The sequence below is a fragment of the Phocoena phocoena genome, chromosome 10, assembly GCF_963924675.1.
Source record: "Phocoena phocoena chromosome 10, mPhoPho1.1, whole genome shotgun sequence".
Taxonomy (NCBI): domain Eukaryota; kingdom Metazoa; phylum Chordata; class Mammalia; order Artiodactyla; family Phocoenidae; genus Phocoena; species Phocoena phocoena.
In genome coordinates this window covers 38152545-38179599 of record NC_089228.1, presented here as the reverse complement: position 1 = coordinate 38179599, position 27055 = coordinate 38152545, and the positions used below count along the sequence as shown (strand labels likewise).

Sequence of the window (27055 nt, the reverse complement as noted above, 5' to 3'; positions counted from 1 at the left end):
TCGTTTCGCTCCTTATATTAATACACTTTGATTAATGTTTTAACGGTCAACTATCACAATGGAGTTGCTTTGATTCAGAACACAGGGAGCTGATTGCAGCTGTGCCCTTTTTGCTTTGTAATCTTACAGCAGGAGCAGGGAAGGAACCTTCTGCTCGTATCCTTTTATGGGTTTGTTATTGAATGTGGAATCTCATATTTTTCACTGTGCTTCGCCTTCCTGCTATGCCCACTGTTAACAAAATGTTAGCTTGATTTTAATGTTGACAGTTGGTCCCCACTTCCCTCCCCACCCCCCCAACCTTAGATAACCACTGTTAATGGTTTAATGAAATTCCAATCTCAGTAGTGTTCCAGCTATGGAACAGTTGACTTACGTGATCTCTCAGACTTGCAGCAACCTATCTCTTTTGTCTCCTAGGAAAAACAAAATTTGAACCTTTTGGAGCAGTGTGCTAGATCTTCAGCAGGACAATGGGTTCAGACAAACGGTAAGTTATTACTGTTACATGCCTTTGATCTCAGCATTTCAATGGGGACTGAGCTATTTGTTAAAAATTGTTTATCAAACAAATATTTGAGTGTCTGTTTTGTATCCAGCATTGCTGTGAGCACTTTCATGATACTTGCTCTCACAAGCACACAGTTTAATGAGATAATTAAAATACTGTGTGAACTGTGCTATGGTAAAAGAAGTTGAGGGTGCTGTTAGAACACTTAGGAACATGTGTTTTCTTGGAAACGGCCAGGAAAGCTTCCTGGAGAAAGTATTTTCTAAGGTGAAGCCTGAAGGGTAAGAAAGAATTAGGCAAAGGAGGGCTGGGTGGAATAGTAAGTCATGAGGGTTCCTGGTGTGGATAACAAACAGCCTCTGGAAGAAGCTAGGAGATCATACTGTCTGTCACTTGCACAGTACCTGGGCTGTAGAAAGCAATCAGTGAATGCCAGTTCTCGTTATTGTCCCCTCCATGACAAGATGATCCAGATTTATAGAGCTGAGAGGCTTTGGACCATGGGTTACATTTTTAAGAAAAAAAGAAGAAAAAAGAAAAACTGCTAAAGAATTAGTAAAGAATTAAGATGAGAGCATTTGACTCCTGTGTCATCTGTGGATTCTCTGACTCAAACCATTTGATTTAAACACACAACCTTTATTTATACATCCAGCTGCCTCCTTAATATTGAGTCCAGTCCCAGTGATCAAATTGATGGCGCACTGGGACTCATGAAGTGTTCATGTCACATGATATCATTGTTTTAATGCTTTGTCAGTACTCTGGTTCCAAACAAATTAACATTTACTGTTTTGGGGTCTCTCATCTACATACTTAACATTTCAAAATAGTCCTAGGCTACTTGTTTCATTTGTTTCTTTTTATGAAATTTGTATACTCTAAATGAGGCCCTTATAAGCCTTCTCTTTGTCTTGTCCTTATATAGTAGTTTTATGAACCTGGTAAACAATTTATGAAAGAACTATTTATATCTGTGGTCAAATGGGTTTAAGCCTTTTGTTATTAGGTTTTCCTGTGAAGCCCAGTGCTGCTCAGTAATCAAAAATAAATCAGGGGCTTCCCTGGTGGTGCAGCGGTTAGGAGTCTGCCTGCCAATGCAGGGGACACGGGTTCAAGCCCTGGTCCGGGAAGATCCCACACGCTGCAGAGCAACTAGGCCCATGTACAGCTGCTGAGCCTGTGCTCTAGAGCTCGTGAGCCACAGCTACTGAAGCCTATGCACCTGGAGCCTGTGCTCTGCAACAAGAGAAGCCACTGCAGTGAAAGGCCCTCGCACCGCAGCAAGAAGTGGCCTCCGCGCACAGCAGTGAAGACCCAACGCAGCCAATCAATCAATCAATCAGATGTTATAGGAAATAATGTTCTCTGATGGTGCTAGTTATATCTAACAAATGAACTTGGTTAACTGCCTAATGGGGAAAAAAGACAGGTTATCCAGTTTGTTGGTCCATTTCTTAGTAGTGAGATACCCTTCAGAGTGGATGAGTCAGGACATGTCCTCCTTTGTAATTGAGTGAAATGCTAATACAGTTGACCCCTGAACAACATGGATTTGAATTTTGCAGGTCCACTTATAGGCAGATTTTCTTCAATAAATACAGTACTACATGATCCGTGGTTGGTTGAATCTGCAGATGCAGAACTGTGTATACCAGAGGGCTAACTGTGGGACTTGAGCATCCATGGGTTTTGGTATCTACAGCAGGTCCTGGAACTTGTCCCTGGCAGGAACAACTATAATTACATTCTTCCTGTCTAGATTGATCACTAAGATCTGAAATCAGGGATGAAAGGAGTGATGTGTAGGCCACAGGCTTGGGAAAATGCAGGATGAACTTGGGCAGCTTAACTCTCTCAAAAATATTAAACCCATACATTTGATAGCTATATTTTTACATTTAGTATGAATTCCTGAAAACTACCTGTGTACTTAGGGATATAGCTGTTTTCCCAGTCATTGTCTTTGTAAATTGGAATTTGGTGATAAATTTTAAGGGATACACTGAACTAGTTGGATGTCTTGTAAACTGAGATGTGGGTTGTGTGTTTTTTCAACCATGTTTTCTAAAGGGACAAAATATGATTTACTGAAGTGTAAATGAAAATTATTTTCCGTGGCAGAGTGAGTAGAACAGAACGCAGTGGAAGATACGGGTCCATCATAGACAGGGATGATCGTGATGAGCGTGAATCCAGAAGCAGGAGGAGGGACTCAGATTACAAAAGATCTAGTGATGATCGGAGGGGTGATAGATATGATGACTACCGAGACTATGACAGTCCAGAGGTGAGTGACCAGCAACTGTTTATAAAGTTGTTAGAATTATGAATTATATGCACAGAACCTCCAAGATTCTTGAAATAAGTATACCAAGTGTGGAAATCTCTCAAGAGGAGTATTATATTCAAACTCTTTATTATTCTGAAATCTGAGTCGACTATAACCCTCAAAGACAGACTGTGCCCTGTAGTCATAGAAATACTGGCCAGGGTTTACTTAGGGCTCACTATGCTCTAGGCACTCTTTTGAGCACTTGACTTACATGAACTCATTCAGGTCTCACTACAACCCTATAAGGTAGGTGTTACTCTCATTTTAAAGATGAGACAGTTGGGGCATAATTATATACCATCCCTTTGCCTCAGATGGTGTTTCTAAAAGTTGTAGTTTAACATTGTAGCATAGCTTTTTTCACATTTCTTTCCATATGCATTAGCTTTGTTTAGCAGTAATTGTGCAACCAGCATAATTTTGCACTGTTTTTTTTTTCTTATGCATATAATCATCTTATTTTAACAGGTAATAGTGTTTCATTGTGTGTTGTTATACTGTTTGGTGAGTTGTTAAACCATTCTTCCTGAACTAAATGATTGTTGCCAGGTTTGGGGGTTTCTGTTCTTGTTTTTTTTTATGCTGTTTTAGAAGACACTGCAGTGAACATCATCATGGAGTTCTTGTATTATCTCTATTCCTAAAGATAAATTACAAGTGGATAGACTGGATCAAAGGGTATAAATAAGCCCAGTGTGATTTGAATTACAATTTTCTTTATTGTAAATCAGAGAGAACGTGAAAGAAGGAACAGTGACCGATCCGAAGATGGCTACCATTCAGATGGTGACTATGGCGAGCATGACTATAGGCATGACATCAGTGATGAGAGGGAGAGCAAGACCATCATGCTTCGCGGCCTTCCCATCACCATCACGGAGAGCGATGTAAGGGGAACCAACAGGTCTAATGAGCAATCCAATAGGCACAATGAACTTTGAGCTTCTACCATTATTTTCTTGTGTTACTATATCTCAAGCTAATATCTAGTGAAATACATTTCTGTAATTAGGGTGGAGTTCTCTCAACTTGGTTCACAGATAGAATCATTTGTATTTAGGCTTTGAAGCTCAATGTAGAGTTTTCAGAAGAACTACAGGGAGCAGTTCTTATTCCTTCAATAATAGCTATTAGAAGGTAGCCAGTACGTTTTTATTGAATTGGTTACTTACTCAGTGAGGATGTATCTGTAAGAACATTTTATGATTTGGCCATCCTTTGATTTAATGGAAATTATATTATCCATTTGAAACTTCTTAAAAGCCTGTAGAAAAGCCTGGCTCCCCACTTCTCAGACTGGTCAACTATGGCCTTGGTGTACTGGGCACTGCCTGATTTCCAGTGGTATCTCTGACCCTCATGCATTCCTTGCAGCCACATCCACCACTTGCTTCTGCTGCAGGCCACTTTGGACATGTTCACCGTTCTACCAGTGTGCCCTTTTTTTCTTCTTGAAGCCCTCTTCCTTCCTTCCTCCCCTCCCCTCCCCTCCTCCTTCCTTCCTTTCTTCTCTTTCCTTCCTTCCTTCCTTCCTTTCTTCCTTTCTTTTCTTCCTTCCTTTCTTCCTCCCTCCCTCCCTCCCTCCCTTCCTTCCTCCCTTCCTCCCTTCTTCCCTCCCTCCCTCCCTCCCTCTTCCCTCCCTCCCTTCCTTTTCTTCCTTCCTCCCTCCTCCCTTCCTTCCTCTCTTTCTCTCTTCTTTCCCTCTCCCCCTCCGTCTCTCTCCCTCCCTCCCTCCCTCCCTTCCTTCCATCTTTCATTTGGGAGGGCAGCTCTGTGCAGCATGCAGGACTTTAGTTCCCCAACCAGGGATCGAACCCATGCTCCCTACAGTGGAAACACGAAGTCTTAACCACTGAACCGCCAGGGAAGTCCCTGAAGCCTTTCTTGACCTACCAGGTAGAATTTCTTAAGTGTATTCCCAACCCTTGAATGCAGGAGGCTGCTCAGCCAATGTTGTTTGTGAAATGAATGATGTTTTGAAATACATTTATAAAACATGCATTATGCCAGTATCTATTGTCTTGGAGTATTCAGAGTAATATTCTGACTAATGTTTAGTGAATTTTAGAGCTAAAGATAAGTACTCAGTTCACACAGCCTTGGTCTTCTAAACATTGGAAGTGACAAATGTGAGATGGGATATTAGAATTAATAGTGGGTATTTGTGATCCACAGCACACTTGCTACACTGTGTACTGCTATGCTATAGTGATGCAGAACCATGGATCCTGCCTCATAAAAGCTTAAGGATGAATAGCTAAGGTCAGCAGATAATGAAGACAATGCAGAGTAGAAAGGGATAGGTGTTGGAAGAGGTCCTGTTGAAAGTGGTTCTGTGGAGTAACTCTGGAGGATTCTTTAAGGGAGCTGAGTTAACTGGTCGAGGGCAAGGAAGAGCTCCAGGGAGGTTTTAGTTGAGTTGATTCTTGGGGGATAGAAATGTTTTGGTCTGGTGGAGAACTGAGGATAAGATGTGGACTGGCCCAAATCAGCTTGATTTGACTGAAATCAAAAGCTTTTGACAGGAGAGAGGTGGATGGGAAGGTGCTTTGGGGGCCAGTGATGGAGTCTTTGAAAGCCCAGCTAAGTATAAAAGAAAGCTACTGAGGTTTTTACCTGGTAACAAAAGCTGTGTAGGTTAGAATGGTAGGGGGTAGAAAGAAGGCAGAGCTGAGCTCAGGTAGCAGCAGCCATGAGCATGTGGAGTAGGGGATACAAGAAATCTTGCAGGAGTCAGTTGAGGAAAGTTTACTTGTTGATCATACTGTTCCCTTGAGTCTTTTAGGCCTGTGGCCCTGGGAGCGTGCAGAAGAAGTGGGTGGCATGGGGAGAGCAATGCCTTAGCTGACTCTGGGGGCACTCCCTTCTGGTAATGAAACAAGATTGAAATGCTTATTTATTTCAGGCTTCTCAGAGAACTAGAAGTGCTTACCTTAAGAAGGCAGGTTTTCAAAGTAGACTTTCTGAGGTTGCCAAATTTTGTGCAGTATTTGTAGAAAATTTGCTTATTGGGATCTTTAAAACCTTTTAAAATTATAGTATTTAATCTTCTCCTGAATTTCAGTTTATCACTTTCAGTATTGTCATTTTATTTTAGTCCCCCACTGACATGTGAACTCTTAGAGTAACAGTCTTTAGCTAATTATGTTACTATGTATGTTACTGTATCACTACTTTTTAGAAACTGTTTTTAGTTACTCTGGTGACTGATTTTTTACTTACTGTGTTACCAAGCATGAACTTAAGTCAGGTGGTTGGCTCTGGCTCAGTGTAGTGCTTCTCATACATACTCTTTGTGAAAAAATAGTCGATTTTCCTTATATTTATGGTAGTTGCAGTCTATAAAGGCACTGGGGGTATGGAACCATGCTCTTAGGGGAAATACAAAGTTAGGTTCCTGTGAGCCTCTGGTTACAACATTTACATTAACTGATCAATATATGACCTTGTTGTTTCGTGTGTATTTCTGTTTAGAGGTGCCTTATTTAATATATACTGTTGATACATTAGCATTGAACTCACAGCCAATAGCCCTGTAACTTATGTCTGAATGAAGCTTTTCTAATATATTTTCCCTGTAAGGGACATCACAGCCTTCCTTCTTGCATTAGGAACACTAGACAGCACTTCAGCACTGCACTTGGAGAGCCATTTTAAACAGTGAAATCACCAACAAAAAGTACAAAAATGTGAAAAACTTGGCACTAAACAGACTATGAGTAGGACACTTGTTTACAGTATGAAAGCTGAAACAAGGCAGAGCATCACCTCTGCCGGGAACACATACATCAGGTGACTCAAATTTTTTACTACTCTGCACGTGTCTGCAAATGGCCATGAAAGCACTTACAAGTATTGATTTGGAGTTAACGAATTTTAATGCGTAGGCAGATCCACAAGCGCAGAATCCCCAAATAATGAGGATTGACTGTATATAATCCTGCAGCCTTTACACGTAATTATGGAAAGTGGAGGCCACGAAGAATCTCTGTTTCACAAATTTGGCCCTGGTTTTCTCCCTGGGAGTATCGCTGCCTGGTATGATTGATAAAGAGACTAATGTATTTATTAATGTATTTTGCCTTTTGCAGTAAGGGTTTGATCTGACATCAATAACAAACCTACCAGCCAGAAGTCTTTCTTCAGGCCCAATTAATGTTTACTTTGATTTACTAGGAACCGAAGAACGTTATGAGCTTTGTTAATTTTCACCATTAATGTAAATGTAAGGAAGCTATTTCTTTAAGATATTGTGCAAAAAATATTTATCTTAAGGGAGTTCCTCATTTTTTGGCATTGATACTTGGTTGCGTACTTCAGAAGACAGTGACATATCTTCTGCATTTTTTAAATCTCATCTTTCTTTCTGGTCCTTTAGTACGAAGAACAACAAGATTAGGCTAAAGGAGGGAGGCTTGAGGGACAGCATACCATGAGCAAGACTGTATATCACAAAATAAATAATTGTGCCTGAGGAAATTCCCAGTCAGCATATAAAGAATGCCTTCAGAGCTGTTACAGTACATCAGTTTCTATGAGAAGTGTTCCTTCTTTTATTCTATTTTTAGAATAATTACATTTTGATGATAGAAGTTAAAAACTTGGTTAATTAAGCAGTTAATGTAATCCCTAGTCTTTGACCTCTCTTTAATGTGGAATAGTTTGTGGCTAAAGCTTTAACTATAAATGTGTAAATCCCTGTCTGTGCAGATTCGAGAAATGATGGAATCCTTTGAAGGCCCTCAGCCTGCGGACGTGAGGCTGATGAAGAGGAAAACAGGTGAGAGCTTGCTTAGTTCCTGCTGTTCTGGTTCTCTTCCCCATTCCCACCTCAGTCCCTAAAGAACATCCTGATATCCCCAGTCTTCAAGCACATGAATTCAGAATGAAAGGTTTGCCATGGCTAAGGAATGTGACTGTTTGAAAACGATGTTAGAAAGCATCTGAGGACCTTTTTAAAAACTTTGTTTTTAGGGGCTTTTTTTTCCCTTCGGTAAGTAGTGATTTATAAACTCCTTGTTTGACTGTTTGTAGTCGGTTGCATGGTTACTTTTTAAGCGTGGAATCAAATCGAGTGGCATTTAGTTCAGGCGGCTTGGTTCCTTGCCATGGCAAAGTATCAAGAAGATCCCCAAGTCAAGTCACATTTGTAAAGCTGCTTCCCAATTGGCTTTGTCACGCAGTGTTGAAGCAGTGGGAGAGAGATTCACCTGTTATAAAGGAACTGACTAACACGAGTATCCCGTCTATATCTGAATGCTGTCTCTAGGTGTAAGCCGTGGTTTCGCCTTCGTGGAGTTTTATCACTTGCAAGATGCTACCAGCTGGATGGAAGCCAATCAGGTTGCTTCACTCACCAAGTCTAGATATTCATGAAAATGGAACAAGTCTGTACAATTAAAAAAAAAAAAGGTTGAAGGAGTGGTTTGTTCCAAAGGAGTGACTTTAAAAAAAGAAAAGCTTTGTATATATTAAAATTGCTGTTACTAGAATAAATACAGTACCAAGCACTACATTGCAGAATTTGCTCTGCCTTTAAACATGGCTACCTGGCAGGGCCTTGTTAACCACTGAATATTTGTCTGGTAGTTATCAAGACATCTTAATATTCCCCTTTCCCTTACCTGATTATATTCCTATTATGTCCATTGAGAGTAATCTTAGATTATCCAACTCTCGATTTGACAGTGAAGAGAATATAATTGAAGTCTGCTACAGGCATTTTGTAAGTAATTTTTTATTTCTCTTGGAGACTGCAAGCCTCCTGGAGGCGTAACTGCTCAGTGGGTCTTCAAGGACTATGTAAGGACCTAGTAGAATTTCTGAACAATAAGTCTGATGATATTAGCCTGGGAGCTGGTGTCCTGCTGCTGTCTGATCTAGTTAGAGTGGCATTAACATTCTAATCTCCCTGAGAATGCCTTTTGTAGTCTGTTCAAAGCAAATCATTGATGATTCTTTAAGAAGCATTAACTGAAGTGTTCTACAGTTTGTCAAGATAATGTTCAGTGCTTGGCACTTAAATAACGTTTTTTTGCCAGAACTCCAAAGCACAGTATTGAATGCCTTAACCAAGTGCATTCTGGGAAGTCTGCTTAACTCATTATGTTGCTTCTCTGCAGCATTTTATGATTTGTCACTCATAAATAAGAGTTATATTCTTTGATGATTTATTATCATTTATAACAAGGCTCACTAATGAGGGTATCATTTTGATTGACTTGTTAGATTTTTAAGCCTCTCATTTCCTTAACCCAGAGGTGACAGCCTGATCTTATAATGGTAGATCTTCATTCATTTCATACCATGGACACCATCCTAATAAAATTCAGGACATACACAAGCTTCATGTGAATCTGCTTTCTTTACATGACAGCATCTTTTAATATGGTGGATGTATCAGAATGACTTGCTTGGGAGTTTAAAACTCCTAGGAAATTAAAACCTGTAAGACACTTAAAAATCTCCACAATTTTAATGTATACAAAGCTATGTTAATGTGTAATATTTCATTACAGTTCAAATTCACTCCAGAAATAAAAGACCAGTAGGATTAGGGACTCAGTGATAGTTTGGAGTCTCCCCCAGCACACATCCCTCCTAGTGGGATGATCTGTTGACATATCTGCCAGCTTCTTTATTTTTGCTTCTTTACAACACAGTGAGTGGATGGCCTTCAGCTCTTTCCCTCTTGGCCAGACATGCAGTCTTGTCTTTAGATATTGCAGAGACAACATTCACAGCATGTCTTAACTCTTCCAGGATTTGCAAGAACCAAATTACTCAACAGTATGTATGTTTAGAGGGGTTAGACTCCTTTAAAAAAATTTGGATATCTAACCTCCTACTTAAATCTGTTCTGACAGTGTCAGAACATCCTGCTCCCTTCCCCTCCCCCCCAAAAAAAGAAAAAGAAAAGATGTGCCTGTTAAATGAAGGCTCTTTGGGGGCAGGTGCTGGGTATACTCTTGGTAGACTGATTCAGCTCGGAGTTTTTGACCTTTGAAAATTAAGTCCTTTTTAGTCACATGGTTGACTTGAAGGATGAGGTGGTATATGAACATTTACAAACTTTTCCTAACCCCCTGAAGAAACTTCATTGGCCTCCTGGTTACTCATCTTGAAGGAGAGTACCATCTATTTCAGTGAAAAACACATCTGTCACTCAGGACATCACGTGGTTGCACTTGGCAGGAAGAAATCTCATTTAGCTGTTTTAGAGTCGATGGCATTCAGACTAGTTCCTCCTGAGAAAATTGTAACCAGATTCCCTTTAAAAATGAGTTCCCCTCCCATTGTCCCCCAAAGGACACATCCTGAAGCAGGAATTTGAGGGAAGGGGAAATGTAAAGGCTTTCACTTTGCATAAGGATGGGGGACTGGGGAAAAAGTGAAGCGAAGCCCAAGGACACCATGCTAAGGGCTAAAGTAGGAGACAACCTCAGAACTGGGAGAGTTGTGTCTTCTGCTTTTTGAAATAGACTGTCACTCTCAGGCAGCCTGTCAATGATGAATGTTAGGACTTCTGTCTCTGCTGGAGACACGGCCTGGTGCATGTCAGCGTTTAGTGTGTGGCAGCTTTCTCAGCACTCCCTGACTCCGTTTACCTTTACTCCGCATCCCATTCTCTTACTGCCTATCTGAAGGATTGGATGGGCAGAGTATAGGTGGCGGTGGTTGGTCCTCCCCGTATGTTGTCCATTTAATTCCAGAGCACTGATTTTTCCGAAGTGTGCTCTGCCCTGGGAAAATGGACACATGTTCCTCACAATGGGAATAACTAATTACTTCTTTTTTTACAGAAAAAGCTGGTGATTCAAGGAAAGCATATTGCAATGCATTATAGCAATCCCAGACCTAAGTTTGAAGATTGGCTTTGTAACAAGGTAAGCCTGCGTTCTTCCCAAATAGACAAAACTCTTTTGGGGTTTTGTTGTTTTCTATTTGTTTGTTTGATTGTCCAAACAAGGACATGAGTAAGTACACAATCACCAGCTTTTATCATAAGGTGATTTTCGTACTTTCTGACTTTCTTGGGTCCTCCTGAGTAGGTACTAAAGGACAGAATCCCTCAAACATGAGAGATTTTGTTTAAGATCCTGGTTCTAAGCCCAGTGTTTCAATTAAGATTTTAAGTTTATTTCACTTTATGGTTTCTTGAATTCTAGAGCTCTCAACTTTTGGCAATTTCTCTTTTTTTCTATTATTATTTGGCTGCATTGGGTCTTTGTTGCTGTGCATGGGGGCTGTTCTTCATTGCAGTGTGCGGGCTTCTCATCGTGGTGCCTTCTCTTGTTGCAGAGCATGGGCTCTAGACGCATGGGCTTCAGTAGTTGTGGCTCACGAGCTCTACAGCGCAGGCTCAGTAGTTGTGGCGCACGGGCTTAGTTGCTGATTCTTAACCACTGCACCACCAGGGAAGTCCTTATGGTGCTCTTCTGATATAAGGGAGAACTTTGCCAGTGGCTTGCTATAGGATTTTGGAGTGAACTAAAAGTTTTCCCCAGCTTGGTAAAAATGGAATTCTACTTCAGAATACATCAAAATTTGTTTTTCTTGGGAGAATTCACATAGTAAAAGCATTCTAAATTTTTAGGTTAATATCCCTTTATCTTGGATACATGGTATCACTTTCTGCTTTTTTTTTTGGTTGTTCCTCACTGGGACTTGCCCGTGGCCCTCTTGCTCTAACTTACCACATTGTTACTAGTAAGCCCGGCCTACTGTGAGAAATAACTAAGATAAAACTTTTTTTTTCCAGTGCTGCCTTAACAATTTCAGGAAAAGACTAAAATGCTTCCGATGTGGAGCAGACAAGTTTGGTAAGCCCAGATTCAGCTGTTTGGGAATATGTATTAAACCCTGACTAATTGGATTGTCTGTGAACCTAAGGAAAAGTACAGGTTGTAGGGCATTTAAACAAGTAACCTATATATTTTCCTTAAACCTTCTTACCTTAGGTTAGGTAGATCCTGCTGATGATTGTGAGAGTACACATAGTTCTTTTATGTTCCAAAATTAAGTCTGCTCGCCTTGTTTACATTCTGCATCTGCTTTTCTTTAGTATAGAGGTAATGTCAGTCCTCCACTGGCCCAATTTTTGCATTCCCCATTTAAAATTCATGTCAAAATTAATGAGGTTTTACTATAGCCACAAATGGTTAAAAAAGAAAAAACAACTGATACATTTACTTTAAATTAAAACTTTGGTATTTCAATGTATTTTTTATATTGGTTTGTTGTTTGTTTGTCTTCAGTTACTGATTCTTCCTCTTTCTTTCCTTTCTTGTAGACTCTGAACAGGAAGTGCCCCCTGGAACCACAGAATCAGTTCAGTCTGTGGATTACTACTGTGATAGTAAGTTCAAATGTAATCTTTTGGTCTTTATGTTGGAAATTAACCTCCATTTGATGTTTTTGTTCTCCTACCCTTTTTTATTTTATTTATTTATTTTGCATTTATTTTATTTATTTATTTTTGGCTGGCGCTGGGTCTTCGTTGCTGCGCACGGGCTTTCTCTAGTTGCGGTGAGCGGGCTTCTCATTGCGGTGGCCTCTCCTGCTGCACAACACGGGTTCTAGGCATGCAGGCTTCAGTAGTTTGGGCATGCAGGCTCAGCAGTTGTGGCTCGTGGGCTCTAGAGCGGAGGCTCAGTAGTTGTGGCGCACGGGCTTAGTTGCTCCGCAGCATGTGGGATCTTCCCGGACCAGGGCTCGAACCCGTGTCCCCTGCATTGGCAGACGGATTCTTAACCACTACGCCACCAGGGAAGTCCCATCCTGCCATTTTTTTTTGTTTTGTTTTTTTCATCCTGCCGTTTTTTAATGAGGAGCAGTAGCTTCAGGTTGCCTCATAAAAGATTGGTTTTTAGAATCTTCTCCATGTCAAAGTGTGAAAGATATGCAGTCGACTCTTGAACAACATGGGTTTAACGAACAATGTGGGTTTTTTCAATGAATGCTATAGTAGTACAGTATCCTCTGGTTGAATCTGGGGATGTGGAACTACCAGTACAGAGGGCTGACTATAAAGTTATATACAGATTTTTGACTGCGTGGCTGGGATGGGAGTGGGGTCAGCACCTCTCATCCCCCTGCATTCAAGGGTCAAATATGCTAGAAACCTCCCAAAATGGATTTGTTTGTACTTGAACCTGCCTTGAAAAGCATTGGTTGTGGGAATGCATGTATCTGTCATCTGTCTCATTCACCTGCAGCAATCATACTTCGAAACATAGCTCCACACACTGTGGTGGATTCCATCATGACAGCGCTGTCTCCCTACGCATCCTTAGCTGTCAATAACATTCGCCTCATAAAAGACAAACAGACCCAGCAGAACAGAGGCTTCGCGTTTGTGCAGCTGTCTTCTGCAATGGTGAGATGTTCATTGAATCTTTCCTTTTAAAAGAAACTGAGATTTAAGAGGCAAATGTGGTTCATCCAATTGTGATACTGTGTGTAAGGCTCCTAGAGCCCAAAGTTCAAGACTTAAGAAATGACAGTTATTACAGTGCTAAATTATAGGCTGATGACTTCAGTAAGTGGTAAAAATACCATATATACCTGTAGATAACTGAAGGTTGAGCCATAGTTTTGTCATTTCATCATGCTTTGTTTTAGACTGTTTTAGCATTTACTCTTAATAATACTGGATACCTTCATGTCCTGGAGGAAAGAGGGCTGATTTTTTTCTAATGATTTCATATCCGCAAATAAGAATGAATTGCTATTCTTTTTTTAATATTTCTTTGACTGGGCTAGGTAGTAGAGAGAGATTTTCAATTACGTGACAAAATTGTTTTTCTTCACATTCTCCTTCAGGACGCTTCTCAGCTGCTTCAGATACTACAGAGTCTCCATCCTCCTTTGAAAATTGATGGCAAAACTATTGGGGTTGATTTTGCAAAAAGTGCCAGAAAGTGAGTGGCTTCATTGTCCTTACTTCAAACCGCTGCATCCGCGTGCTTGTCCAGGGATGCTTTACTAACTGCACTCAAAGCCCGTGTTCTCTACATTGAGACACTATCCTTCCTGGTTGGCTGGGAAGGATACAGTTGTCTTCTTAGAACTTATTCCCTCCTGTCTCAATAACCAGTTGCCAGAAAACTTCAGAGCAGGACAAAGAGAGACATGGCAGATGGGTTGAGAATAAGTGCTATGCAAACTGCTTCAAGATGGTGCAAACCCATCTGGATATAATTCTTTACTTCCAGAACAACATGCAGTTTCATGTATATAGAGCTTCATTCTAGCGATGTAAATTTCCCCTTTCTGGTGTCATTGCTCATCCAGCAGACACCTTATTAGATGGAAGGGTACAAAGGAGAATAGAAATACTACAGGGACACTTGCCCACTTAGGGCTTTGCCCATGGGAACCCTTCCTCATCTGAAATGTGGCCTTGCTGGCATTAGAGACCTTCCAACAAAGGCTGGAGTGAATTGCTGTTTTCTGGGTAGTGTGGCATTAGTGATTGGAAGCATACTGAGATAGAATCACGTGATTGGATCGTTGTGGTTTCAGAGACTTGGTCCTCCCAGATGGTAACCGGGTCAGTGCTTTCTCCGTGGCTAGTACAGCCATTGCTGCCGCTCAGTGGTCTTCCACCCAGGTAAGATGGAGGATCTTTTTGCTCAATGTAGTATGGTGGTGTTGCCCGGATTCACTCCAAGGACATTTGAAAAACTTGATGTCTGTGTTTCCTCTTCTTTTGATATTTTGTAGTCTCAGAGTGGCGAAGGAGGCAATGTTGACTACAGTTACCTGCAGCCAGGCCAAGATGGCTACGCCCAGTATGCTCAGGTAGGTAGATTTGACCAGCATCCAACTTCTGGTCTCCAGAGTGTGTCTGAGAATAGCAGCTTTAATGGTGGACTCTTCTACAGTACTCACAGGATTACCAACAGTTTTATCAGCAACAGGCTGGAGGATTGGAATCTGATGCATCATCTGCATCAGGTAATAAACTTCATATTCCCTTTATTTTTGTTTAAGCAAATACAATTGAGGAGATAGAACTAGATGTTCTCACTAGACCCAAATAAATCTATGAGGGCCATTTCCCTGCAAAACTTGGGGATAGGACACATTCAGGGTTGTCACCATGTGCCTAAGGTCCTAGGGGAATATTGGGATTGCTCGTGTACATCAGGAGCTGATAAGAAGCTCTTAGAGACCATGTGATGAGTGTTCATTCTTGGAATTCAGTATTTTCCCTGTCTGTGTTGTTAGGAATCATGTGGGTGACCATGTAGGTTCAGGTAAGCAGAGACGGTGTGGCCCTGCAGTCTGGTGTCCAGACATTAATCAGAAGGGTCACTCTAAAAGCTTATGCTTCAGTTGTTCTAGAATTATAAAGGTGTGGCAGTTAAATCTATTCGCAACCCCAGAGCAGATATGGAGACTTTCTTCTCTTCCTTCTTCTTAACCATCATACAGAATGTTTGACTTTGTGTGTCACATTCTAGTAGGATTATAAAAATGAAAATATCGTAGGTTCAAGAGTACTTATTGGGAATTAGGTTGTTAAGAACTGACATATACAAAGATGCTAGATTGGGCATTACAGATAAGGATGTTTGGCTTAGAGTTCAGTGCGTTGGCTCTTCTAACTCCTGTGTTTATTATCAGGCACAGCGGTGACCACCACCTCAGCGGCTGTAGTATCTCAGAGTCCCCAGCTATATAATCAGACCTCCAATCCACCCGGCTCTCCGGTAATCCTGTCATTTTAGATACAGAACTGGTGACTGTTGGGAAAGCTTTGTGTTGCCATACTAGTATTGTCTTTGCCTGCTGTATGAGCTAGGATTGAATAATACACATTCCAGTCTCACTTCTCTGTCAAATATTATTAGATAATAAAATAATTTTGTGTATGTATTTTAAGTGCAAGATTCCAAACAGTGTATTTATACTATGCATGTTTCAACTTGACCTTTAGGAAGAAAGTTGTCAACATGTGTTTTGATCAAGGATTGCCTTAGATCGTTGCTACAGTGGGTCTGTCAGGGGGCCCTTCCTGCTGGATGATTGCAGTGATTTAGTTCTCTTGAGAGACTTTACAGTTGAAATTATATTGAAGCTGCTGTTCTTTCCAGACTGAGGAAGCACAGCCTAGCACTAGTACACAGGCCCCAGCCGCTTCCCCCACTGGTGTAGTTCCTGGTACCAAATATGGTAAGCCAAACCTCATGGGGCTGTTGATAGTTGGAAGGTCCTAGTTGTTGTCTTTGTTTAATAAGAGTTCCTCTCCCTTTGTGGGTGTCAGAGGGACACTTGGGGATGTGAGAGAAGACCATTAAGGCCTGCTGCATCTCAGTGGCTTAGAATTTAAAGTAAAGCCAGTTTCTTACCTGGAATGACTGTATGCTGGATTTTGTTTTTTGCAGCAGTGCCTGACACGTCCACTTACCAGTATGATGAATCTTCAGGATATTACTATGATCCGACAACAGGGCTGTACTATGACCCCAACTCACAGGTAATTTAAGGGTTAAAATACATGTTTTGAGGTATAATGTACATACGGAAAAATGCATGAAACTGACGTGCAGTTCTTGCAGTTCTTTGAATGTTTACATGTATATGCGTTCATACATACACCAGCACTGAGATAAGAACGAGAGCATTCCTAGCACACTGGACATTCTCTGGTACCTGTTGCTGTTCGATCAGTAACCCCACCCGTAGCCACTATTCTTACTCCTAAACCATGGATTATTTTGTCAAGTTAAAATTTATAGGTGACTGTTAACCTTCATGTAAAGACCTGGATAAAAATTTTAATTGTGGGCTTCCCTGGTGGCGCAGTGGTTGAGAGTCCTCCTGCTGATGCAGGGGACACGGGTTCGTGCCCCGGTCCGGGAAGGTCCCACATGCCGCGAAGCTGCTAGGCCCGTGAGCCATGGCCGCTGAGCCTGTGCATCTGGAGCATGTGCTCCACAACGGGAGAGGCCACAACACTGAGACGCCCGCGTACCACAAAAAAAAAAAAAAAAATTTTAATTGTGATTTTTTTTCTTACTATATATTGTTTTTTTTAATTGAGATAAAATTCACATAACACAAAATTCACCATTTTAACCATTTAGAGTGTTCAGTTCAGTGGTATATTCACAGTGTTGTGCAGCCATCATCACTATCTAATTATAGAACCTTTTCATCAACCTGAAAAGAAACCCTATGCCCTATATATTAAGCAGTCACTTCCTAATCCCGTCCCACCCCAGCAAATGCTGTCTGCTTTCTGTCTCTATGGATTTGCCTATTCTAGACATTTTGTGTAAATGGAATCAGATATGTGACCTTTTGTGTCTGGCTTTTACTTAGCAACCCTTTGTATTTTTGAGAATAGAAATTAGCAGATGTGTGGAGTGATATTTTATTTTTGGTGGTGTGTATAACTTTTAAAGAGGAAAAGCAACATTAACACTCCAAAAATAAACAGCTATTTATGACCAGGAGCTGTATGTATATATAGAACAGTAAAAATAAGTGCTTTTAACAGGAACTTGGCATTGAGAGCTTGTGGTTTCTGAGAGTCAGGTGTGAAGCTGTGTGGGACCTGCCAGGGAGGCTGAGCCTGTGCGTGGTTCTTCCACTGCTCTTGCTTGTGAAGTCTGACCTTTCCCAGGCCATTCTTCTTGGCGGCCATAGAAGTTATGGCTCCTGTGCCTGACCCGCACCACCTTCCCTGGAAGAGATACAACAGGCAGTCTCTCCTGGGTCCCTGTTGAGCAGGTAGAGTGAGTGATTGAAGAATAGAGAAGAGGAGAGATAACTGCTACCTATTCTCTGTTGTGGTTCTCCCCACAAATTTCAGATCAAGTTCCTTCACATGTCACCTCCTTCCAGGCTCCTGAGCTAGCCTCTTACAAACCTGTTTGGTTGCCTGAATGTCCACAGGCCATGTTCTGTATGGTTGAACCCAACAATGACATGTTAACTGGTTGTCATGGAGGACGTATGAGAAAAAGCTCCTCCTGAACCACCTGTTCTGGGCACTTGGTTTGTGTAAATGGTCTGTCTATGGAAAGGAGTCAGACGCGTTTCTCTTTGGGTACCCTCCAGGCCCAGGGATTAAGTTAATAGGAACTAGACTCTTGAAAAGAAACCACACTCTACTTTTGCCCAAGAGGTTTCACACCTCTTGGCTGGTTCATCATCCTCACCTACACCAAGGTGTACAGCACCTCTTCTCTACGTAGAAAATATTACTAGTCTGCAACATGCTTTGTTTTTATGTTTAGTTTTTTTGACAAAACAACTTTGATGTGGGTTTTTGACAAAATACTCCTTTAAGTTAATGGTTCAACACAGCAGAAATCTGCATTAATGGTATTTTTTTCCCAGTACTACTACAATTCCTTAACCCAGCAGTACCTGTACTGGGATGGAGAGAAGGAGACTTACGTCCTGGCTGCGGAGTCTAACTCCCACCAGCAGACAGGCCTACCTCCTGCAAAAGAGGGGAAGGAAAAGAAGGAGAAACCCAAGAGCAAAACAGCACAGCAGGTAAGGTCATGACCCAGCCAGCAGACCCAGCTTTCTCTCTGGGATATTGGGCTTAATTTTTATGGTTTTTTTTGTTGGGGGGCAGGGGGGCGAGGCATTTATATCTGCTTTATTTGGATTCTTTAAAATGGGGCCACACATCTTATTTATATCAAGTTTGTAGAGCATTTTGCAATTTTTTAGTGTTACCATATGTTGTCTGTCAGTTGCCTATGTACTTAGGGGAAAAAAATCCTGAAAGACTCAAAGACTTTTTTAATATTTATTTATTTGGCTGCGTCGTGTCTTAGTTGCGGTACGCGGGATCTTCATTGCCGCGTGCAGGGTCTTTAGTTGTGGCATGAGGGATCTAGTTCCCTGACCAGGGATAGAACCCGAGCCCCCTGCATTGTGAGCACAGAGTCTTAGCCACTGGACCACCAGGGAAGTCCCTGAGATTTAGGTTGTATAAGGCTGTATGGGGTTTCCTGTGCCTTTTGGCGGTTAGAAGAATTCACTGAAGAGTTCCCTCTGATGGAGCAGCAAGAAGAAAAGAGTCATTAATCAGCCTGCATAGTGCAGGAGCCTGCATGAGTCCCAGCTTCAGTCCAGGGAGGAAAAGTCATTTATACAGGTAACTTCAATGGGAAGCTGATAGAGGCCATCCATAAAAACTATTTATGGAATTTAAAATACATTGACTTTTGAGACCTTTAATGACTTTGGTTGTATGTACCTCATAAAGGTAAGGGCAAAAGGGGTTTTGTTACAGTTTGTTACAATAATGGCTTGTTTTCATGGCATAGGAGACTGTTTTCTAAGTTCCTCTACCTAAGTGTATTTTTTGTAATTGTTGTTTGACTTTAGATTGCCAAAGACATGGAACGCTGGGCTAAGAGTTTAAACAAGCAGAAAGAAAATTTTAAAAACAGCTTTCAACCTGTCAATTCTTTGAGGGAAGAAGAAAGGAGAGAATCTGCTGCAGCAGATGCTGGCTTTGCTCTCTTTGAGAAGAAGGTAACAGTAGCAGGAATGGCCTTACTTCATGAGGGGAACTTATGTAAAATTTGAGGCTTATGACGTGTTCTCTGTTTCCCAGGGAGCCTTAGCAGAAAGGCAGCAGCTCATCCCCGAATTGGTGCGAAATGGAGACGAGGAGAATCCCCTCAAAGTAAGGAAGTACCACCAGTTTAAAGACCATATCTGTGCTTTGTGTCTCACTTTGAAACTCAGCTGCATCGTGGCTAATGTGACTTCTACTTAATTGGTCCCTGTCAATGGGTATTTGGAGCAGCTTCTGCACATAGAATCTATGTTCAGGGCTTTGCTTTCCCTGTGTGAGAGCTGGAGAGATGGAGCAGGGAATGAAGCCCGAATTCCTGAGCTCAGTTAATTGAGTTTTATTGCATTTGTAAATAGAGAGTTTTAACAGACTGGAAAGAGAAAATTAAGACAAGAAAAAAACGTATTTTATTGGTAGATACTAATGTGGGTGGGCCGTTACTCTGATCTGTTGTATTTGGGGTTTTCAAATATGGTTAGCAGTTTGAGAACAGCCATCCAGGAACTCTTCTTGGGGCCCCAAGAGGGTTGGTGCCAGGAGGCTCTCAAGCCCAGCACTGGAGGACCTGGCTGCTCCACTCAGTATGGGTAATGCGTACTCTCACAGTTTGGATTAGGCATTACTTTTAGCCATTGCTATCTTCCTGTTGTACATTTCCAATGACCCACCCTCCTTTTGTCCCTAGAGGGGTCTCGTTGCTGCTTACAGTGGTGACAGTGACAATGAAGAGGAGCTGGTGGAGAGACTTGAGAGTGAAGAAGAAAAGCTGGCCGACTGGAAGAAGATGGCCTGCCTGCTCTGCCGGCGCCAGTTCCCAAACAGAGACGCCCTGGTCAGGCACCAGCAGCTCTCAGACCTACACAAGGTGGCCATGCTTCTCTGAGCTGATCTGAGGCAGGGAGGGGAGGCAGCAAGATGCTGTGAGTGCCCTGACGGTAGTGAAGTTTCAGTAAATACCTGTATTAAATGATTGCCTTTTAGAAGGCTGCTCCTGATTATAGTATGTTCTAGATTATAGAGTGGAAAGGACCGTGGCAGCTCCATATGCACCGGGCTCTGGCTTTCATGCTGTAGTGTAGTGAATTAGGCTTTGACTCTTAGAATGTAATAGATACTGGGGCTTCCCTGGTGGCGCAGTGGTTGAGAGTCCACCTGCCGATGCAGGGGACACGGGTTCGTGCCCCGGTCCGGGAAGATCCCACATGCCGCAGAGCGGCTGGGCCCATGAGCCATGGCTACTGAGCCTGGGCGTCCGGAGCCTGTGCTCCACGGTGGGAGAGGCCACAACAGTGAGAGGCCCGCATACCGCAAAAAAAAAAAAAAAAAAGAATATAATAGATACTGATAATGTGATATCTCAAATTAGGTGTGAATTCTTACTGTCTGTAAAATCTCTCGTATAGCAAAACATGGACATCTACCGACGATCCAGGCTGAGCGAGCAGGAGCTGGAAGCCTTGGAGCTGAGGGAGAGAGAGGTGAATGGGGGTCAATGTGCCGCTAGAGTGTCTTGGGGTAACTGCCTTTGGCTTTTATTTGTAGCACTTGTTTCAGGTCCCAGGGACAGGGTTGGGTTTGCCACATACCTGTCACCTGGCCATTGTGGCTCATGTAGACTGGACCCAACTCTGTGTGCTTTGTGAGCCCTGAACTGACGCTTAATGAGGGTGCTCAAGGCTGCTCACAAGTCCTGAGTGCCAAATACTTGCTGGAAGTATGCTGGATTTTAGCAAGGAGAGAGTGAGCTCATTTGGCCTGGCCAGGGAAGCCTTTGTGAACAATGAGAGGAGCTTCAAATGAGGCCCAGGGAACAGCAGGACACAAGATGATTGCAGGTGATGTGGAAGGAAGCAGTGGGCAGGAGAAACTTGTGGGGCCACTAATGGGCAGTCATTTGGTAGTTGACGAGGCAGGTTGAGAGCCAGCTGGGCAGGGTTTTAAATACAAATAGAGGCCTATGGGTTAGAGATGAACCAGTGAGCAAGTTACTTGAAATTTCCCACCCCAAGATAGTATCTGTAGTTAGGGCTTTTGCTTTCCTGTTTTTTTCCACTGTTTATGGTGTCGTCTCCCCAGGGACTGTAGAACAGGTCTCTGGAAGTCTCCTTGGCTCTGTCTCCCTGGAGGTGGGCCTGTCCAATGCTGAGGGGGTACAGCAGCTCTGGCCTCCTCTCCCTCGAGGACCTTGGCAAGCTGTGCCCACGCCCAGCAGGCTGGTTGAAGAGCTTGACAAGAGGTGACTCGTTAAATAAAACTGGTTGTTGGAAACATAGTTCTACCCCAGGTTCCACACACAGTTCATCTCTACAAACCTGCCGTTTTGGATATGACTGAGTGCAGCGAGGGAGACAGGGCATGTGGTATTTGAGAGCACTCTAAAAGGCCAAGCTCCAGATGAAGAAAGCACTTGAGGTGATAATCTTGAAGTGTGGGTGCATGAGACTGCTACAGATTGAAGTCTGAATATCTCTAACCATGTTTGTTTTCTCACATAGATGAAATACCGGGATCGAGCTGCAGAAAGACGGGAGAAGTACGGCATTCCAGAACCTCCAGAACCTAAGCGCAAGAAGCAGTTTGATGCTGGCACTGTGTATGTGTTGTGCACATTTTCCACTTTGTGAGCCGGGGCTCTGGCTTTTTAAGTAACTGTGTGTTTGCCACTGGCAGGAATTACGAGCAGCCCACCAAAGATGGCATTGACCACAGTAACATTGGCAACAAGATGCTGCAGGCCATGGGTTGGCGGGAAGGCTCAGGTTTGGGAAGAAAGTGTCAAGGCATCACAGCCCCCATTGAGGTAAGCAGTGGCTTGCAGGCTTATCCCAGAGATGAGATGAGATTGAAGAACCCAGAGGACCTAGGACCCAGTGGGAGTTGTCTTCCCTGCAGCCCTCCCATATTTCACGCTCCTTTTAAGATGCCAGTTGGAAGGAATGGGTGTGGCACCCTACTTGATTTTTCTGGTCTTTTGGTATCTTTGGGTAAAACCTACCTTCTCCTAAGGGCTGTGTCTTTCCATGTCCTTTGTTATAAACAAACCCTAATTTAATACCAATTCAGACCCGTGTAGCTTAGATTGGATTTTTAGAAAGGTACTGTGCTGTAATTTCTAAGTGATTTTGCTATGTATAAAACAAATTATAATTTAGTAGGATTTCCATCCATGATAAGAAATCCTTTACTCAGATCTCAGGAGCAGAGGCCCTCAACCACTGGCCTTCTAGACAAAAGCACCGCCAGTGATTGCTCCCTCTCTGACCCGGTAACATAGCTTAGGTCAGACTCTTACTGTTGATTTGTGCAAGTGAGTTCTGCTGACTTCAAGCTGTCCTGCTGTGATCTGTGCCCAAAATTACCAGAGCTTCCCTGGGCTTCAGTGCAATGCTTTGTGCTTTGGGGCCCTTACAATGCTTGCTGAACAGGCATAGGAGTAGGGGAGGGTGTGGTTCTATCTGCCTGTCTCCCTTACCTATTTGATCCCTTCAGTCTTTAAACCTACTCCAGGTCTCCAATATAGAAACCCATATCTTCATTTAAAACTTCCTCTCCTGTCTTCCAGAGGGTGGTCCAGCTCAGTAGGGAGTGGGTTAGATAAGGGAGAGAGGGAGCCATCCACACCCTACCTGCCAGCTGCTGACAGCAGTTTTATCCCCCCCCAGGCTCAAGTCCGACTAAAAGGAGCTGGCCTAGGAGCCAAAGGCAGCGCATACGGACTGTCTGGTGCAGATTCCTACAAAGATGCTGTCCGGAAGGCCATGTTTGCCCGGTTCACTGAGATGGAGTGAGACTCAGAGAGGATGAGAGAGAGAGAGAGAGAGAGAAAGAGAGAGAGAGACAGATATGACAAGGAGCTCCAGAGAGCACAAGGAGTGCTCCATCTCTTGAATTCACTCTGACCACCTTTCTGTTTAAGGGCATGCCTTGTGCTGTTAATAGTTTTTAGGGCAAACCACTTCATTCTGCAAGGTTCTCCCACTTAAAGGAGTTCCCCTAGTATGGGTTATCTGGTGAATGGCCTGCCTTCCTGCTAGAGGGCTCGTGAGCTGGCCAAGGGGACAGTGGGTCTTTTATACTTCAGTGTACATAGTGTAATTGTAGTGTGTTTTACATGTGTAGCCTATGTTGTGGTCCATCAGCCCCTTGCATTCCTAGGGGGTGTTGAGATGCCCTAGGGTGGTATGTAACACCAAAGCCGCCTCTGTTGTTTGTTGTGCTGTCTTTTCTCGGCAAAAGCCTTGTGTATATTTGTATATTACACATTTGTACAGAATTTTGGAAGATTTTCAGTCTAGTTGCCAAATCTGGCTCCTTTACAAAAGAAATACCTTGAAAAATGTGTGTCTGTGTCTCTTTATTCTTGGGGTGATGAAGGAAGTGTGTGAAAATTCATCATGAAAACTCCATCATAACTGAGTCGGCTTTTCCACTTCCTTACTTTGTATAGGCCTAAGTGAGTGCGAGAACTTGGGCTTCTTCACTTTTCACAGACTATCCTAGACCTGCGGGGGGTAGGCATGTTACTGCTTTGTGAGGAAGAGCCTCCCTGCTTTTGGCCACAATACAGGCGACCTCTGCTGAGGTGGAGGAGCTGAGAGGCTATCTGTCTCCCCCAAGGCACTCTACTTCTCCGCTGTCATCTCAGCTGCTGAGGAGGTAAGGTGGTCAGGGACGTTGCAGGGTTTTCCATTCAGGGTGGTGTCATCCAGTCCTTGTCATTTGGCCAGCAACACCATGCTTGACAAGAGCAGGAAGTGTGTCTGAGTCTGAGGCTGTTCCCGGGACCAGATGTGGTGATGGGGGTACCCATGCTGCCCATCTAGCTGAACTGAGTGCTTGGGCTCCCTGTTTGGCATTTAGTCAGGGAAGGGGAACTTGTTCTTAAAGTTAGACCTCCATGGCTTTTGTGAATGGTCATATTTTTCTGTTTTCAGGCAGGCCTGGCCCTTATAAAATCAGGATGAAAAATGCTCAGGAGGAGCTTTCAGGGCACGGGCCCTCACCCCAGCCTCCTAGGGGGTGCCTCAGAGAGGTTGAGCCTGGCTTTGCTAGGGAGATGTGGAGGCAAATGCAGAAACCTCAGGCTTGGGCTTCTGTGGGCTAAGGCTTGGGAACCTCACAAATGAGGGCCCAACTGATATGCCCATCTTCCAGGGACAGCCGTGGGGAGATACCATCCCCAACTCCAGAGTCCTTGCAGACGCTTGTTCTCTTAGCATTTGAGCAGCAGTCGCAAGCAGCTTAATTAGACACATCTGACAGCCAGCCTGGAAGGCTGCAGCCACACAGGTGAGGCCACATGTTATGAAATCGGGGAAGCTCTTAATTACGTATAGCCAGCTCATCAAAGGGCAGGTGAGTGTAAGCCTCTTCCCTGGGAAGCTACAGCTGAGCCCTGGCAGGAGAGCCAGGCCTCCATCATCCATCTTGAGCCTCTTGACTTCCCCACACCAGGAAGGGCACTTGAATCGGTCCCAGCCCTACTTGGTGCTGATAGTTGCCGTACTCAGCTGCTCAAGGCTCCCATGAAGACAGCTCTGGACCACAGCATCTGCTGTCTGCACTGGCATGGGCTTTCCTATAAACATGAATTTAGTGTCCATCCTCTGATCAGATCCTGAGAGAAGCTGGCGGCTCCCTCTCCCACTTTCAGCCTGTTCCACAGCTATACCTGTCACCAGCATACCTAGCCAGGTAACTTCAACCCTCATCTTGCATCTGAACCCATGGACCAATTTCTTAAAGTTTGACAGGCTGTACCTTTGGCTCAGATCTCTCATAGAAGGACGTATTTGGAAGATCCTGCCAGTAGTGCTAAATGACTCTTTAACCCCTGAGGACCTGAGGCTGAAGCCCAAGGGCCCAGGCATCCCCCGCTGGCCTGTCAGGTTCTACTCCATCCCCAAGCCCAGGGATGACTGTGTCATGTCCTGCCCTGCCTACCCTGACCATAGGACCGCTGTTACAGCCATGGCCGACGGGGGTGCTGTGAGAGCAGTGCAAAGTTCCCAATCAGGGAAACCCAAATTCTGAATTTGGAAGGGTCTCTTGCTGACCTAGAGGGAGCCTCCAGGGATCCCAAGTCCAGCCTGCCCTTTGCTGGGACAGCTGCTGCAATGTGCAGGGCTTTGAGGGCCATCCAGGAGCAGATGTCATGGCCATGCATCAAAAGAGTTTCAAAGCCCAGATGAGCAGTCAGGCCTGAGCTAAGCTCCCCAGGCATGCACAGTTTGGCTGGAGGTTTCAAGGGCGCCTGGAGTCCAGCCATCGGCCATCCTGATTCCCGAAGGATGAATGCCCTCAGGGACAGGTGGGATGGGGGGGATGGGGGGTAGATTGCCCTGGAGACTGGACCCTGGAGAAGGGCTGTGCTACTGGTGGCCACCAGGTGGCAGCACTTCATCATTTATGGGCTGGACTCGTTTAGGTGCTCTCGTTGGGAGCATATCTCACCAAGTCCTGGGGTGCTGGAGGATCCTAGGACCTCTTCCAGGTCTCTGAGATTCAAGGGGACCTGGCTAGAACTCGGGCCTCGAAGCTCTGTGTGAAGCAGGATAGGCAACAAGTTTGGGGCCCTGCAGGTTCTTTTTATTTTTTAAGATTTATTATTTATTTAGTTGTGGCTGCGACGGGGCTTAGTTGCAGCACACAGGATCTTCGCTGAGGCACGCGGGCTTCTCTCTAGTTGTGGTGTGCGGGTTTTCTCTTCTCTAGTTGTGGCGTGCGCAGGCTCCAAAGTGTATGGACTCTGTGGTTGCGGCATGCGGGCTCTCTCGTTGAGGCGCACAAGCTCAGTAGTTATGGTGCACGGGCTTAGTTGCCCCGTGGCATGTGGGATCTTAGTTCCCTGACCAGGGATCGAACCGTGTCCCCTGCATTGTAAGGCAGATTCTTTACCACTGGGCCACCAGGGAAGTTCCCCTGCAGGTTCTTGCCAGGTCCCTTACCCCCAGGGATCACCACTGGCTAGAAAGGAAAGTTGTTGCCCAGCTGTGGGACAAAGGGTCAGGCTAGCCCTGTGCACAGTAAGTGCTTCAGTCTCTTAGCAATTCTTTTCAACCCAGGTAAATAATTTCTGTCGTCGATAAAATGCATTTCTGCCTCTCACACTCTCTTTACCCATTTGCCTGATTATTGACTCACAGAAATACTCCCTTGGCAGAGCCCACATTGGATCCAGAGCCTCTGTCTCTACAGCCAGAGGAAGTTTGGGCTGAGCTTGCCCAGGGCTCTCAGGTGGAGGCAGGGGATGCCCACATGCCCTCAACCAGCCTCCCAAAAGCTGGAAGGAGGGGGGAACTTTCCAGCAGGAGGCATAGCCAGGGGCAGGGCCCTTGCATCCGATTAGTCTCTGAACCACTTTTAGTCCCTGAATCATTTTCATCCAGTTTAAAGAGGAAACAGGCTCAAAGCAGAGCAGTTGCTGGAAATTACCAGGCTGGCAAGTGCTGAGCCTAGGTTCTGACTCAGGTACCTCTGCCCAACTGACATCTGGGCCAGCCAAAGGGACCGGTAGAGATGGATAAGCTCGGCCTTGGGGATGACCACCACCCTCACCCGCCCCCCACTACCCTGGAGAGAGAAGACAGACAGGGAGAGGCAGGAAAAAAGACAACTGCAGACAAAGCAAGGCCTAGAGGATGCCAGG

The 27055-nt window shown here is 43.9% G+C and overlaps 1 protein-coding gene across 1 annotated transcript; it reads left to right on the top strand.

The window, feature by feature from the left end:
* The first annotated feature begins 473 nt into the window (after nt 1-473).
* Nucleotides 474-23195, top strand: RBM5 (RNA binding motif protein 5). The gene is made up of 24 exons (XM_065884541.1): nt 474-490; nt 2636-2801; nt 3578-3733; nt 7557-7626; nt 8116-8189; nt 10649-10732; nt 11608-11668; nt 12139-12204; nt 13064-13224; nt 13671-13768; nt 14373-14460; nt 14574-14651; nt 14735-14807; nt 15480-15565; nt 15950-16028; nt 16241-16332; nt 18204-18365; nt 19212-19361; nt 19444-19515; nt 20093-20272; nt 20811-20885; nt 21903-22000; nt 22078-22207; nt 23070-23195. The coding sequence occupies exons 1-24, from the start codon at nt 474-476 to the stop codon at nt 23193-23195; spliced, it is 2442 nt and encodes an 813-aa protein (XP_065740613.1).
* The last annotated feature ends 3860 nt before the right edge of the window (nt 23196-27055 follow it).

Coding starts and splice junctions, on each gene's coding strand:
- RBM5 (XM_065884541.1), top strand. Junction 14,808..15,479: donor TGATGCATCATCTGCATCAG/GTAATAAACTTC, acceptor GTTTATTATCAG/GCACAGCGGTGACCACCACC. Junction 22,001..22,077: donor CAGTTTGATGCTGGCACTGT/GTATGTGTTGTG, acceptor TGCCACTGGCAG/GAATTACGAGCAGCCCACCA.